The following is a 16,093-nucleotide window of genomic DNA, read 5'->3' as shown; positions in this document are numbered from 1 at the left end:
GAGGAAGGAGACAGGAGGAAGCAGAAAGATGAGAACTTCTGCGGATAGGAAGTGAGGAGGTTCCAACTCCTGTACAGCCCCCAGGTCACCCCAGCAAGCGAACCCTGGTCCCCGCGGTGGTTCTGATGTCCTCCTGTGGGAGCCGGGGGATCCTGTGACCTGGACGCCCACCTCCCGGGCCGGTGCCCATCCCGCTTTGGTGCTCATGGCTCCTCTTCTTACCCCATCCCAGACCAGGTGGCTTTTACCAAATGTTTCCTCTTTTCAGATTTGTTTTTCTCTATTCCTGGCACCAAGGTCTGGCCCTGCCATACGTGCCTATGGCATAAAGGGTCGCCCCACTTTCGCAATTTCTGAGGCTCTGACTTTTTTCACCTCTGCACGGCAAGAGGTCAGTTTTCAGCTCAGCAACCGCCAGAGGCCCAGCCGACGTGGGAAATGATTTTCCAAACCTTGGCTCCATGATGTTCTTAATGGGGAGCTCAGCCTACGGAGCAGCACCCCCTCTTCCATCACGACCCCCCTCCCCCGCCCCGTTGGACGTGGCTCTTCTCTCTGAGAGTTTTCTCGCCCTTGCCCACGGCCCTTGCACTCCAGCATCCGCCAGAGGAAGTGTGTGCTTGGGCCGCCCCACCCTCTGCCGCGGGGTTCCCAGCCAATGAAAACGCTGCTCCCCTGGTTCAAGGCCAACTTAATCCTCCAAACTCCTGCTGCACTTGGGTTGTTTCACAATGGACAAGTATGTTGGGACAGGCTGCCAGGCCGCGGCGGTGTGTGTGTGTGCGTGTGCATGTGTGTTGGGGGTGTGCCGGGGTCTGCGTGTGTGTGCTCGCAGTTCCGCGTGGGCGCGTCGGTGCGCGTGTGCGCAGGCGCGCAGCGGCGGGTAGCTGGAAGGAGGGCTGGGGGCGCGGCCAGCTTGGCGCGAGCTCAGCTCAGCCGCAGCTCCGGGGTCTTGCTGCGACGGCTTCAGGGCAGGCCAAGGCCTCAACAGCAGAAGCCGGAGGGCCAAACTGGTGAAAAGCCCTGATGTGCTACTGCCTCCCCTCAGACTGCCATGGGGACATTAAACCTTCAACAATCTGGGGCTCTGACGGCTGGTTCTTGGTTCTCTGCCTGGAAAAACAGTAGGCGAATAGTAAAACCTTAAATTCTAACATGTGTAAGTTATACATCTTATTTTCATTTTCAGCCCATGTTCCCCTCTGTAAGACATCAGGAAAAAATTACCGTCTGACTTCTAATATCTCAGTGGACCATTTATCTCCCAGCTATGATAAGTGATCTTCAATATTTTTTTCCTTTCAGATTAAGAAACAAATTCATTTAATTGTCTTTATTGAATGTGCTCTGGCCCCCCTCCCCTGCCTGAGCCCCCGCCCCACCCCAGGCTGTTCCTCCTTTCCTCTGTGATCCGGACTGCCCTCCCTGCCTCTGGAGGGGCCGCCACCAGCCGCGGGATGGGCGAGGACCCATCTGGCACGGCCTGGCTCCTTAAGTCCTCAGGATGGTGGGTCCCTGCCCAGAGCAGAGCGAGAAGGGCAGTGGCCAGGCCTTTGGGAAGCCTGGAGTCTTTCTGCGGCCCAAGGTTGGGCCACTGTAATCTGAACCTTATCTGAACTCCTTGGTCTGAAGGCCTGGTTTGGAGCTCTTGAGAGAACTGGCTGTCTCCCAGGTCTGATGCTTGCGGCACTGTGTAACCACGGCGGCAGCCTCTCCGGGGCCTTCCAGTCGTCCCCTTTGGTCCCGCTGCTGCTGCTAGAGTGGCGGAACGGAAGCTAGGGCAGGGTGGGATGGCACTTTCCCTGGGCATGCTGGGAGGGGGGACCATGATGCCAGGCTGGGGGGGTGGGTGTGGAGCGTTCTGCCAGTCTGCTCCTGGGCACCGGGGGCCACAAGTGGGGTGTCAGCTTAGATCTCCAGACAGCTGCTCAGGGCTGAGCTGACGCCAGGGAGCAGCCTCTAACTGGGCTACAGACATCAAGGCTGGGTTGGATGATTTTTCCCTTGTGCACTTTCTTATGGTTCTTCTGTGAGCATGATGGCCAGGGCTGCAACCTGCCACCAGAGCCACAACCTCTCTGTCAGGTCGACATTCTTGAATTCTATTCCTCCTTCATGCAGCAACCAGCCCGTTTGCGTGTGTGCATGCGTGCATGTGTGTGTGTGTGTGTGTGTGTTTTAAAGTAAACTCTCGGCCCAGTGTGGGGCTCAAACTCAGGACCCTGAGGTCAAAAGTCACATGCTCTACCAACTGATCCAGCCAGCCATGCCTGCGTGTGTGTTTTGATAGGAAGGCTTAACACCAAACCCGTGTCCTGTGTCCACTTTTACTAGCTGTGTGACCCTGGCCCAGTCACCTCACCTCTCAGTTCCCTCAACCATAAAGAGGAGATATGAACCCTTGCCATGGCTACCTGGGAGGCGTCCTGGGAAGTTCAGATAGAACAGTGTACGAGAAATGCATTAAAATCAGATCCATGCAATAGAGTCCACTCAGAAAACATCGCTCACTCATCTCCTCTGGAAGGTTCTCCGTAACACATTGAGGTTTAAAGGAGAAAGGAAATGTCAGCCTTTCAGGAAACTCCCAATCCAGCCAGGGGAAGAGCCTCTGCCATGCTAACCATCCCACGGTGTGACCGGTGCTAGGACCAAGGCAGACACAGAGCACTGTGGGGGGTGTGGAGGCCTACCTGGGGGCCGCCTGGGGGCCCGTGCACTTGCAGGCCGGAGTAGAGGTTGCCTGGCGACAAGGCTAAAAATGTCAGCCGCAGTCAGATCGGGAGGGCTGCAGCACCGTCCTAAGAAGTCCAGACTGTAGTCTGAGGCCAGTGAGGAGCTGCCAAAAGTTTTTAAGTACCGTAATTATAGGATTGGGCTGGGATTTGAAGAAGACTCTGGTGGCGGCGTGGAGGAGAGAAATAAAGCAGCAGTGGCAGCAACAGCATTACACCAAGTGGGGCTGGGAGACGGCGCCATGGTTGTCGGCCCATGCTGGGCTGATGGCAGCTGCTGTGATCACTTCCTCTGGGCTTTGTGTCCTCTCACTCCAGGGAGTCTCCGGTGGACTGCAGTGTTAGCAAATGCAGCAAGCTGGTTGGTGGAAGCGAGTCCAACGCCATGAACTACAACAGCTACATGGACGAGAAGAACGGCCCCCCTCCTCCCAACATGACCACCAACGAGAGAAGGGTCATCGTCCCCGCAGGTACTTTGGGAACCAGGCTGCCGGCTGGCATCTGTGTCCGCGCTTTTCTGGGCTAGGAGTTGGAGGGCAGGCTTCTCCCAGTGGGCGCCTAGACCTTTACCTGGTACCCTCTTCCCTATGGAAATGCCTCCTTAGGAAAGTCCAGCTGTCCTTCAAGATAGTGTCCCACGTGCCCCCAGCATCCTCAAACAGGTCCCAGCGCACACTCTCCCCCACGGCCTGGTACCACAGGATGAGGCCTGCAAAGAGGGCAGAGGCAAGGCCGTCTGAATTCAAAAGGAGTCCCAGGAACTCCCAACGGGCCTGCCCTCGCCTGGAAGGAGAAGGGTGGCTATAGAGGCCTGTCATGTCCATCAGGCATGTACTTCCTGCCATCGGCAGGGTCCCACCTTTCCAAAATTACAGCCAGCTCTTTCAGTTTCAAAATAGCAATAACTATATTTAACAAATGGAGCGCCTTAACGTGTGCAGCAAGTGAAGTCATTATGTAAAAATAGCCTATTTTTCCTAGGTATTGGTGCTGTTGGTTACAGAAAATAAGATCATTGTTCAAGCCTTTAGTCCCCTGGCTGGACACTCCACCTCGGCTAGACCAGCAAGCTCAGCAGCCTGGTCAGAAAGGGGGTTTGAAAACTACAACATGTAGAGTTGGCGCCAGTGGAAGGAGCAAGAACTTCCAAATCTTAAGCAAAGTGAATTACAGGGCAGGGATTACAACTAATCTTACCAAAATAACATGACCAAAAAGGCAAAACCCCTTCCATTTGGAAAAGTGTAAATGCAGTTGTGTCTGAGGGCAAAGGATTAGACATCTCTTTGAGGTAATGCAAAGGAATTTGCTTGTGGGTCTGGAAGGCATGGTTTTGTAATGAGCCTCTCCTCCCGATGCCCTTTTGTATTTATTTTCCACGGGAAGCTGTGTCTCCCCATCTCTGAGGACTATACGGCTGCATCCCTGCATCCTGGGCCAAATTCAAGATGGCGGGGAGGGGGGTGCGAGGTGCGGGAGCCAGTGAGGCAGGAGAAGCTGGGCTAATGGGGACTCGTCCTACAGCGCCCACTAGGACTTGAAAAGAGTTCACAAAGGAGTTTGAGTTTTCTTCTTCCACAAGCATGTGACTTCACACAGGAAGAGGAAGAATAGCTCCCATTTGCTGAGCACTTTGTGGGTGCCAGGCACCATGTGAACTGCTTTCTCTACATTCCATTACTACTATCATCTAACGTTTGAGCTCCTCCCTCCTTCAGGACAGCAGGAAAGTTTAGCTCAGGTACATTGGTAAGGTCCAAGAAAACCATGTTGCTCCCTTCTCATCAAAGAAGCGGACGATGAAACAGTAGTAGAGCTGACGTGGTGGGAACCTCCCTGTTCTCCCCTAAGCAAAGCCAAGCCTCACCAGGCCTTTGCTCATCTGGCATCAAACTGCCCCACTTCCCCGAACAGTGGCCAGCACAGGAAGGCAGTCTTGAGCACCGAAGACGTAGGGGATCAGAGATTGTCTCTGAACCAAATGTCGATAACCATCTCATTTCTGCAGTCACTCTTGGGAGGTGAGAGGGGGCAGACATGGCCAGACTGCTCGGTTGACCTTCACCTCTGAATTGGTATCAAAATGCTTTCAAAAGGGATATCAAAATGGCAGTCCTCAGTGGACCAAGGTAGCCATAGCAGTAATCGTGATACTAGCGTAAATTCATATCATAGGGGTTTTCAAGCATTTCTTGTAATGAATTCACTAGCTATGGATTTACTTCATTATTTTACCTCTGGTGAGATCTTTAAACATTTTCCTCAGACATTTTGGATTCCTCCAGGCCAGCCTCCCGGACATGAGGGAAAGTCTCATTTGGGTGACTCCACAAATCAAGGCAATAAAACATTTGTGGAACAACTGATTGAATTTATGGTGGGATTTTAAGACAAGTATAAACGAGGGCCCTGGTTAATCACCAGTTTCAGGTTCAGATGGGAAGAAACTCGGACTAAATCATCCAGGAAATACATTTGGAAGAGTTTAGCATGATCCAGAGTGGAAGATTTATAATTCATTGTGCTGTAGAGAGAGAGAAATAATATTGTGATAGAGCCCAAAGCAAGAAAGGAAATAATAAAGTAAATTAAATATACGGTGCAAAATTGAATTTGAGGTCTTGAATACTAAAGGTGAGGAATTAGGAGAAGCCAAGGAGATCAGATGAAATAAAATGCTATGTAACCCAAGCCCCACCTGTGCCATTTTTCTTTAGAATTCTGAAAAGGTGCAAAATATTTCCATTTACCAATGGCCTGTGCCTAATTGTTTCTGGGGAGTAAAAGAGGAAAACAAACCAAGAAATTGATCTGAGAGAGAGAGCGATGCATATATGGACTTGTACAATGAACGTTTAGGAGGAGCTCTGTTATTTGGCATAATAGCAGAACAGCTCACAGGTGAGTTAAGGCAGGATCCTGAAACAGCAAGAGGAGGGGCTTCCGGTCAAGGCGACCCACCCCCTCCACTAAGCGAAGTCCTAGGAAAGACTTAAGTTTGAGTTAGGGACTTAACCTTTCGAAACTCCGCTTTCTATCGTAAAATGAAGATAAAAGCCATTTTGCTGGATTTTCTAGATATGTGAAAAATGGGACATGTGGAGCAGCTGCACAAATACGGGGTGCAGATAGTAGGCACCCCAAATCTGAGGTCACAGCAGTATGTGACCCATAACTCCAGATTCTACCCTCCCCTCTCTTGCCAGCTTCTGCACCTCCAGCACCAGTAAGGCAACCACTCCCACACATGGGCGGAGGCTGGACGCTTTGCAAAGCAAATTCAGCCCCTGCCATCCAGATACTCACATATAAAAATTAAGGAGGAATGGCGAACCCATGGCAAATGAGGGCAATCAGCAGAAGCTCTGAGTAAAAGTGTTGAGGGATTCGCATGTGGTGTGAGGCAGGCAACGGAACCTTGCTTCCTTTCCCATGGTCATTCCTAATCATTCAAACCTGGTCCCCATTTTTGCCAAGAACCTTTGCAGACTCTTAAAATGAGAGGGTGAGGGGGTTGAGAAGCAGCATAGATCTTCCTACCAAGTAGACATGCTAATAATAAAGCAGGCCCAGTAGAAGCTGGGGGGAGACAGCTGACCTACAATATCAAGTCTCCTCCTCTCCTCCAGGAAGCCTTCTTTGACTCTCCAAGTTCTCAGTATTTCCTTCCACCCGTGACTCCTTCAACTACCACCACAAAATCTGTTGCTTACATATGTGGTTTCCCGCCTAAATGTTTCACACGGACAGATCTTTCATGTGGCCAAGAGCCAGGTAGTTTTCTTGTATGATGGGCATTTTTTTTAAATGATGGGCATATCGAAGGTGTTTATTGGATTTACTAATAATTGGTCACCAAGGAAAGAGATGGCTTCCAGCCTGTGATAAGTGATAAGATACAAGTGCCCTACCCGCTGTGGAATTTGCTGGAACTCATCACCAGCATTAGACACCCCCTTCACACACACACATACCTAGCCAAAAAGGAGCTGTGTGGGTCCTAGCTGGAGATGACCTCAATCATTAGAGTATTTATGTCCACTCAAAGGCTAAAGGCCTGAAAGGTTTTCTCTCTCCAATACTTTTTCTCATCTTTGGGGACTTAAATATCATAAAAACGTTTGGGGGATGATCTGGTAGAGATTTCAGCACAGCTGTCTCCGCAAGGAGAAAACCCAGGTTGGATTTATGTTAAAGGCTAACACCGCTGGGTTTTCCAGCCGTGCAGATGGAATTGCAGTCAGAGCGTATACATATGTGTTCTTTTCTGTAGCCATCTGAGAGATCCGTGTTCTTCCGTGAAATCATTAACGTTCTTGAGATGCAGATGGTTTCCCTTTCCAGAGACTTTGGTCCCTGGGTCCGTGGAACTGTGTATACTTTCATTTTGATGCCACCATTTCTCAGGCAAAGGTTTTAATTGCCCTGCAGAAACTTTAAAGAGAATGTTCTGTCGGGATGCCTAGGGAGACATCTAAGAGCCTCCCCAAAGGGCTAAGTGGTTCAGGCAGTGCCAGATGTGGAACAGCCAGATGGGGGGATCTAGAAGGGAACCATCTGGGCGGGAACCCACTTTCCCCCTGGGGGACAGAGGGGGAGAGGGAGCCAGAGAGGGGTGCGGGGGGTGGGGGGAAGAGGGTGAGGAGAGGGAGGGACGGAGAGAGAGAGGGTCTACCCAGCCTTCATGAAGGGGAGGGGATCCCGGCGGCCCGGCCCTTGCTAACAGGTCGTCTCGCCTGCAGACCCCACGCTGTGGACTCAGGAGCACGTGCGGCAGTGGCTGGAGTGGGCGATAAAGGAGTATGGCTTGATGGAGATCGATACGTCCTTCTTCCAAAACATGGATGGCAAGGAACTGTGTAAAATGAACAAGGAGGACTTCCTCCGAGCCACTTCCCTCTACAACACCGAAGTGCTGCTGTCACATCTCAGTTATCTCAGGGAAAGTAAGTGTCCTGTCTGTGTCTGGGCCAGGGAGCCACCCCACGCTGCGCGGGTGGAGCCCCAGGCTGAGAGGAGACTCTGCAAGGCCCGCCCCAAATGAAGACTGATTTCCCATGCAGCCAATCCAGGAAGAGGAAACTGGTTCTGCTTCTTCTTCTTCTTCTTCTCCCTGCCCCCCAGTCAGGTTAGGCTGGGCAAATGCTGCAGGAGCCCCAGTCAGGGCCTGTGAAGTTGCCAAGGTCACCTTGGTTCCTACAGGCCCTGAATGACCCAGTCCTGGCATGTCAAGGGAAGCACAGTAAGGAACGGAGAAAAAGTAGGGAGCTGTGACCCAGTGGGGTCTGCCAGAGTGTAGTCACACTGTTTCCATGAGAACCCCTTTCCAGAAACTGCCTTGCCCTGTAATTATAAATAGATGGATACCCTGGCTGGGATTTTCCTGCACAATGATTTAAAGTTCCTCCAGTAAACTCTAGATCCATGGATTTAGGATTTAAGGTTTTGAAAATTTACACATTAACTTCCTCTTATCCTTGGGGTCACTCTGGCACACCCAAACCCCACCTTTGCTGGCTGCTAGCTACACACCCTTGCTAGCCAAACAGGGAGCACAGCAGAGGCTCTGGGTGCACGAGGGTCTCTTGGACACTTTCTTCTGGCACAGCGAGAAGGAAAAGAGCTTGGGAAAAGATTTTATGATAGAAAGTATGTTGTCGCTCAAAAGTTTATCCAGTATGAGAGTTCTCAGGCACCCGGCTCCCATCAGTTTCATATGAATTTCATTTGATCTTAAACATACACAGAGATAGGAACAGAATTTTTTCAGGCAGGCTAATAACCTCAGCCCCAAATCCTCATCAGAAATCCAGACCCAGTGGTATATCAATGACCCCAAGTATTGAAGGATTTGTCTGTGGCCAGAAAAGATGGTACTGAGATCAGGGCATTGAAGCTGCAGGAAAACAGATGTGGGCTTTTTCTACAAGGGGGCTTTGTAACAGTCAGCCCTGAGCAGGGAGAGCCGGGCAACCTTGGGATGCAGCGTCTTCTGTCCGAAGCCGAGGCTGTCGGGCATCTTGCAGGAGGTAAGCTTTGGAATGAAGCAGCTTGCTGATTTTCAAGCCCTTTCCAAGCTGAGATCTCTGGATCCTGCCTGTGGGCTGCTTTCCTGGGCTCCTGGGCTCTGGGTTGGTTAGTTCTTCATTTGCTCCCCCATCGCCCAGTGGGTCTTCAGACTCACCCTCTCTGTAATCTTCTGCCTCATGCTACAACAGTGCACGACGTGGGAGCAACACATGCTGGCTATAAAATTTAAAAATTTTCAAAATGCCTTTGGAAGTTTCCACTGGTGCGTCCGGGCTTTCTGGTCACCTCTCCGAGGCGTCTGGTAACCAGCGAGAGAGCGTGGCTGATGCAGTGTATGCTAACACCAGAGCGGTTACCTCATGTCTGAGTCTTGCTGCAACATGAGGTCAGCCCAAGAAACAACAAGTTCAGAAAAGGGGGCGATTCTCTACCCAGTTTTTCCTGAGCTTTGGAGAATTAACAGTTTCTAATGATCTGTATTTCTCAACTTTCAAGTGTTTATGGAATTTTTTTTTAAAAAGTTCTTTGCGCAGAGTCCTGCCGTGATGCTAGCCAGACCGGGCAGGGGGTGGGGGCGAGCGACAGAAGCTGGGCGTTGAGAAGCAGAGACCAGCAAAGCAAGAAGGCCCATGAAGCCTACCTTTCTGCTTCTTCCCACATCAGATGGGGGCAGTCCAGGAGTCACTGGCCGCTTTACTTCGTTTGTGGGAGAATAGACGGACAGCAGCATCAGGGACAGCACTTCCAAACCCTTTAAGGGACCAGTAATTTGGGGTTCCATGGCAGATACCTTTGTTGGGGAGATGTTGGAGCACATTCTGACTTGACGTGGGGGAAAGCCCCTTCATGCCATGTGATTCCCCAGGCCTGCTTTCGGGCAGATCCATAAGCAACCCAAGCCCCCACTAGGATTTCCTACCACAGAAGAACCCAAGCCACAGACCCTGAAGCAAGACCAGCACCTGCCCCAAAGGCCTAGTTGTCATTTGATAAGGGGGTCCGTGGTAGCCTTGACAGAGGGGCGCAGATAACTAAGGGGCAAAGGAGTGAGCAGGTCGTGAAGCAGTGGAGGCCAGAGGTTTGGTGTTTTGGGGGTACAGGGAACAGGGCAAGAAAAAAACGTGCGTTGCTGCGGCTTTCCTTCTTTCTTTTAAAAAATGTTTGTAGATATTGAGGAAGGTGCCCCAAAGCAATAAAAATATGAAGTTTCCAGAAAGGAGCTTATTAGTGTAGCAAATTTCCAGGGTGAAGAGGAGATGGAACAAGGTACGTAGTTGATACAATGTTGAACGAAACAGCTAAATATGAAGTGCTCTGTGCGCTGATATAAAAACCACGTTTGCCTGCAGAGGCCAAAATTAAAATCCTGTATGAAGGTTCAAAAAAAAAAAAAAAATTGCCCCAACATAGTATTGTAATCGTCTAAAGGCCTTTTGAGGAACCTAGACTTAAAATGATCCACTTTCATGGGGAAAAAACCTTGATTCATGCTTCTTTTCAACTGGTGTCTAGCTTCGCATGGTAGCCTATGTCTGGGACCCTCTGTGTTGGGGGGTGGGTAGGCAGCTAAGACCCCTGCCAGGAGGCCATGTGCCTGGTGACTGTCTGCTCTCATGATGGCTGGGAACTCCCTGCCTTCAAACACTTTATTGTTTTTCCAGACTTAACTTCCAGCGGATGTTTTGTGCTGAGGCAGGGAGGCCAGTGCTTTGGGGACAGAGGCTGGGGCAGCTGAGTTGAGGCAGGGAAAGGGGTGCTAATTCCTTGTGCTTTGTCATCTGTCCTTTTGCCGAGGAGGGGGTTGGGGTTCAAACATACCCACTTTGGCAAGAGGTGAAAGGGAAAGAGCCGAGTTGGAGGAGGTGTGGTAGGGGCTAAGGAAGGTCAGCAGAAGAACGTCGGAGGCCCTCTCGTCACTCCAAAGTGTCTGATCTTTCTGGACTTCCACAGAAAAAAGGAAACCTTGTAGGATAAGAAGCTCGGGCATCCATTTCACACGTGGACTAAAGGTGCTTGAGTATTGATTCTGGTTGTCTGGGAGGCAAGCTCCACCTTTCAGTGTTAAATAGCAAACTCACATTTTAAAATGTTATTTTCCAGGGTGCCCTGACTGATGGCCTGACATGCTAGGATTTATCTGGGCTCTTGGAGGTGCTTATTTTCCATACCTTGGCTTTTCAGTTGTCCCAGATAGAGTGGCCCTACCCTATGCCCGCCCTCTGTAACTTCACCCACACTGGAAATGGGAGGAAGTTGGTGAGGGCGGGGTCCAGGGAGGATACCCATAGTACTTTGGATGATTCTGGAGTCTCCTGGGGACAACAGGGCCCGGGTGTGCATCTCCCCAGGTGCCATTCACTGCACGTGGACTGGACGCCCCCTTGTGGACACCATGTGGACAACTATCTCTAATCCCCATTTTAAAGTCAAAGCAACTGAGGTCTAGAGGGCTTCAGAAACTGGTTCAAAGGCATACAGCCAGTGGAGAGCAGCCTGGTAGCTAAGACCCAGGCCTCCTAAGTCCCACTCTGAAGCCAGGCTCACAGCCTCATGCTCAGACGTGAGAGGATCCAAGACAGACGGGGAACCAACCTCCCTTCTCCCCGTTAGAATGAGCCTTTCTCCCGTGGGGCTTTCCTGTGGAGGGCCAGGCCACTTTCCCCACAGCATTTTCTGTTTTCATTTGTACCAAGAGATAAATGCTTTCCGAAACTTCCCCGTGGCCTCCTGGAATGAGGCAGATTAAAGCCAAACCTATCACCACAGTAACCCTGTCCTTCTCTCTTCCCGGCGCCGCCCCACACCCTGGACCTGACCAGCGGCCCCGGCCAATATCTCTGTCGGGCACACCCTGGTTGGCAGGGGCTGTATTTACCGTCGGAGGGCTGAGGGAAGTGAGATTGGGCCATCACAAGGCACGGCGGGGCCGGACCCCAGAGGAAGTGACAGCCCGTCCGGATTGGCAGCTCAGACAGAGGGCCTGGGGTTTCTGGGAGCCCAGAAGTTCCTGGGCTTGGGGTGGCCAGAGACAGGAGAAGGAAAAGGAGTCTTTTTTTATTTTACAAAAAGTTGTGCTCTGTAGGTATTTCTGAGTCGGACCCGTGAAAAATACTAAGACACTGTGTTTTTCAATCGTGGTGGCACCAGAGAAGGAAATATATTGTGTGACAGGGAGACTGCAGAAAAGGTATCTATCTTGATTCCCATTTTTAATTTAAACTTAATGGAAAACACATTTTGCGTTCTGTGGCATTCCCCCCCCCTCCCTGCCCCACAGCCTCAGAGGGCCGGGCAAAGGTGATGGGTCCGGGCAATCAAGCTGGTGAAGTATTATCCCTTCCAGACCAGGGTCTGACCAGTAAAAGAGAACAGGATTCAGGCACAACAAAAGGCCAGATTTTCCCTGGACTCCATCTGTAGTCAGCCGGGCCTGTGGTTGGAACATGGAGCCTTATTTCCCTGCTCCCTCCTCCCACCCCCGCCCATGCACTGCAGCCCAGAGAAAGGGAGAGCCGCAGTCAGTAGGCTTCGGGCAGGAGACAAAGGCTTTGGCACCGGCTGGCCCCTTGTCTCCCTGCTCCAGGTGTCCCAGATGAAGAGCAGGCTAGGTGGGGGGACTTGAGCGCTAAAGAAAGCCCCATTGTTGGGGCGCTACCTCACCCCTGCTAAGCCTCACTCTGTTCATTTCCATCTTCTTGAAGATTCCTAATACAATATCCAGTGACGGATGGACTCCAAACTGGAAAATTATTTTTTCCTTATGCTTTCACTTTGGGGGGGCACTCCATTCTCAGCAGCCTCTTCATGCTTTTCGGGGCCCCGAATTAGTGCATGTATATATATATATATTCGCATGCATACATTAGTAACAGTACGTAAGCAAACAAATACACATTTTCATTGAAGTATACAGTCAAGCAAAAAGCATAAATGTACAACTCAACTATCACAAAGGGAATCCACTCACTTGTATGAGCACCCCCAGGTCAAGGTCAAGGAAAAGACCAGAAGCCTCCTTGTACCTTTTCTCCATCACCTTTCCTTCTTCCTCCACAAAGGTAACCACTGTCTTGATTCCCAACACCATAGGTGAGTTTTGACTGTTTCTTAGATTTAGCCTGAGGGCTGTGGGGTCTGCTGGACTGAGAACAGGTTCTGTAGCTAGACCAGTATGGGAATCCTGCTTCCTGGGCTTTCTGCCTCTGTGGCCCTGAGCAAATTACTTGACTTCTTCGAATGCTGATGTTCTCACCTGTAAAAGGAGAAGGACCTGATGCTGGCTTCACAGGGCTCGTGTAAGGATTAAGTGAGAGAAGAGATAGAAAGTGTCTGGTGCTTACTTCATTCAAGAGTGTTGGCTTCCCTCCTCCCATCACAGCCTGTTCGCTAGGACAGGACGGGGTCAGGAAAGATTAGGAGCTCAGTTAGCCATTAGCCCCGCACAGAAGGAGCCTGAAAGCAGGAGAAAAAAAAAAAAAAAATCCAAAGCCACAGAGTGGGAGGCCAGGCTCCAGGAAGGACCTTCTTGAATCAGAACAAAGTCCCATAAGAAACGCGCGTACTCTGCCATCGTCTGTAGCCTGAAGAACTTGTCAAATAAAAATCGGAGAAGAAAAGGGGATGTTGGTCCCTGGGGAGGGAGGCCAGCTGCCCCTAACCGCCCCTCCTTCCAGCAGTGAAACTTGAACCAAGAACGGTCTTCAGGGCAAAATCCTTTTCCTAGGTTACCATGAAATATGTATTTCATGCAAGCTTTGCAGGGGTCAAACGACCCTTTCTCTCGGCTTTCTGGGAGTTTCCTGTGGAATTCATCTGCGCCCAAAGAAGAACTTTCAGCAAGGGGAAAATTTAATAAATGTGGTTTATCTAAGCTTCGTGCTCTCAGCTAAATCTGCACTAATGACTCAGGCAGTTTGCTCCTCTGAGACCATCATTTTTCTTTATTTGCTCCAGCCGTGAGGTTTCAGCCTGAGGGAGAGAATGTCGGGGACAGAGAGGCAGACATTCTTGGTCTTACTCCTGAGACCCCTTTTTTTCTATTCCCTTGGAACGTTTGGTTCTATTTCTTAACCTCCTTCCAGTCATGGAGGGTTATTTCTTATTGCAGCAGAACCCATTCATAACTCCAGGTCCAGAGCACAAGACGAACTCTCAGCAAGCTCTTTTACAAAGGGTTTATTGTATGTCATTGTGGTGTCTGTGGGAGAAGGGATGTAAAAATAGTCATGATAACAGCTAGCATTTACTGAACACTCACTAGCAACCAAGATCTTTTTTGAGCACTTGACACGTATTATTTTATTCAATCCTCGCAACAACCGTGTTAAGTGGATGTTATTATTAGCCCATTTTATATAGAAGGAACCTGTGGCTTAGCGAGATTAGGTAAATTGATGGAGGTCACAAAGCTAGTAAGTGGTAAGAGGCAGGTCTAACTTTCAAGTCTCATTTGCATAACAACCATAATGAAATGAGATTGTCCCAGCCTCACTTGGTCCTTGATATTTTTGGAGAAGGGGCTGACCAAACGCATCTGGTTCTTGGGATATTCCATGCACATGACTGTCTCATTTCTATTTTTTTTTTTTTAAGATTTTATTTATTTGAGAGAGAACACGAGCAAGGGGGAGGGGTGGCAGGAGAGGGAGAAGCAGACTCCCCGCCAAGCAGGGAGCCCAATGCGGGATGCGATCCCAGGACCCTAGGATCATGACCTGAGCGAAAGGCAGACGCTTCACCGACTGAGCCTCCCAGGCGCCCGAGACTGGTCTCATTTCTAAAACGGTGTGCACGTGTCCACGCTTTGGCATACTGTGGTCTCAATACCACCTCCACCCCTCCTCTTTTTTTGTCTGGAGCTGTTTGGGGGGCTAGAAGTGACAGTTGCCCAAGCCAGAAGTCGTCGGTGCTAGGCAGTTGGGGGATTCTTATAAAAATTTCTCCCTCGTCGTCTGGCCTGGAAGGGACACATTTTCTCTGAGGCACACAACCAAACGCCCACAGCTGGGTGAGGCAGCAGCTCCAGCCGGCCTCCCTGCCATGACTGGAGACTAAAAATAGGATCGTCTGACAGCCCATCCCCTGTCCTCAGCCCTGGCACCCAAGTCAGCCACCCGTCTGCACAGAGAAGGGAAAATTTTCAAAGACTTCCCCAGCCTCAAACACCTCCTGGCAGGCTTATCGCGTCCTTTGTAAAAGCGTATCCCAGCCCTGGTCTTTGAAAGCACTTCAGAGTTTTCCCCAGGAGAAGCTCAGGAACTGCAAAAATGCCTGCATTTTATAAAACAAAATTCCTGGATTCTTTTGAAACTAAGGAACAAGCTTAATTTTAGGGGAAAGGGGGAATTTTTACATGCAGCACAAAAAACTATCGTTCCTGAAAATTCGTAGACGAGGGCCTCAAATCAGTAGTTTACACGTTCAAGTTCAATTTTAAGAGACTGTATAGCGGCCTCTGGGATGACAGAAGGTTCAACGTCCCATGCCTCACGTTCAGTTGTATTCTCCTAGACATTTGCAAAGGAAGGCAAGAGTAGCTGCTGGAACTCCTCCACCGACAAGGAATAATATCCAAGGAGCTCACCCACCAGTAAAAGGCCCTGTCCTTAAACCCACAGGGTATCATAGCAGCGGGAATTGCATAGCTTCTCCTCCAGGGTGTGGTAGAACGACAGACTGCAGGCCAAATCTGCCCAAATCTGCCCAAATCTAGCCAACTCTGGCCCATGGACAAAACAAAACAAAAACAAAAAAGAATGTGCAACAGAGACTGTATTTAACCCACAAAGCCTAAAATATTTACTATCTGGTCTTTATAAGAAAAGCTTGCCAACTCTGGCTGTAGTTTAACTCCTTCATTTTTCCGCTGAAGAAATCAAAATCTAGATTTACCCATGGTCCCACAGTGAGATTCCCAGTCCCGTGCTCCTGCCATGTCATGGTGTGGACACCCAAGAACTTCGAATCATTAACGTGCCTGCTGGGGAGGGCTATGCGTATCCCACCCGCAAGTGTTCTGTCCTAACTTACTCTCAGGGGAACTCCAGGAATCCAGTACCTTGCCCCCAAGATGGATTCCAGTAACTCTTTCTTTCTTGCAAGAAGCCATCTGTCTCTCTTCCCTACACCCCGTCTATTCCCCTCCCCAATCCCTTCTCATTCCATCTTCTGTTCTTGATCTCAGAAGAACGTCTTGTTATAACCAGCTTCTGCTTTGCCTTACAGGTTCACTGTTGGCCTATAACACAACCTCCCACACAGACCAATCCTCACGACTGAGTGTCAAAGAAGGTGAGTCTGTTCTCTCATGCATTTTCTTCAGTACC

The 16,093-nt window shown here is 50.2% G+C and overlaps 1 protein-coding gene across 3 annotated transcripts in view; it reads left to right on the top strand.

Moving 5' to 3' along the window:
- FLI1 (Fli-1 proto-oncogene, ETS transcription factor) overlaps window positions 1-16,093 on the top strand; it is a 120,512-nt gene that overhangs the window by 74,773 nt on the left and 29,646 nt on the right. For all 3 annotated transcript variants that reach the window (XM_040631040.1, XM_040631038.1, XM_040631039.1), the window contains exons 3-5: window positions 3,054-3,208; window positions 7,481-7,684; window positions 15,993-16,058. In XM_040631040.1, coding sequence (XP_040486974.1) covers window positions 3,054-3,208; window positions 7,481-7,684; window positions 15,993-16,058 — 425 coding nt within the window. The remainder of the gene's footprint in view (window positions 1-3,053; window positions 3,209-7,480; window positions 7,685-15,992; window positions 16,059-16,093) is intronic.

This window comes from Ursus maritimus, unplaced genomic scaffold (assembly GCF_017311325.1).
Source record: "Ursus maritimus isolate PB19 unplaced genomic scaffold, ASM1731132v1 scaffold_16, whole genome shotgun sequence".
Classification (NCBI taxonomy): Eukaryota; Metazoa; Chordata; class Mammalia; order Carnivora; family Ursidae; genus Ursus; species Ursus maritimus.
This window is presented reverse-complemented; position numbering and strand designations above follow the sequence as displayed.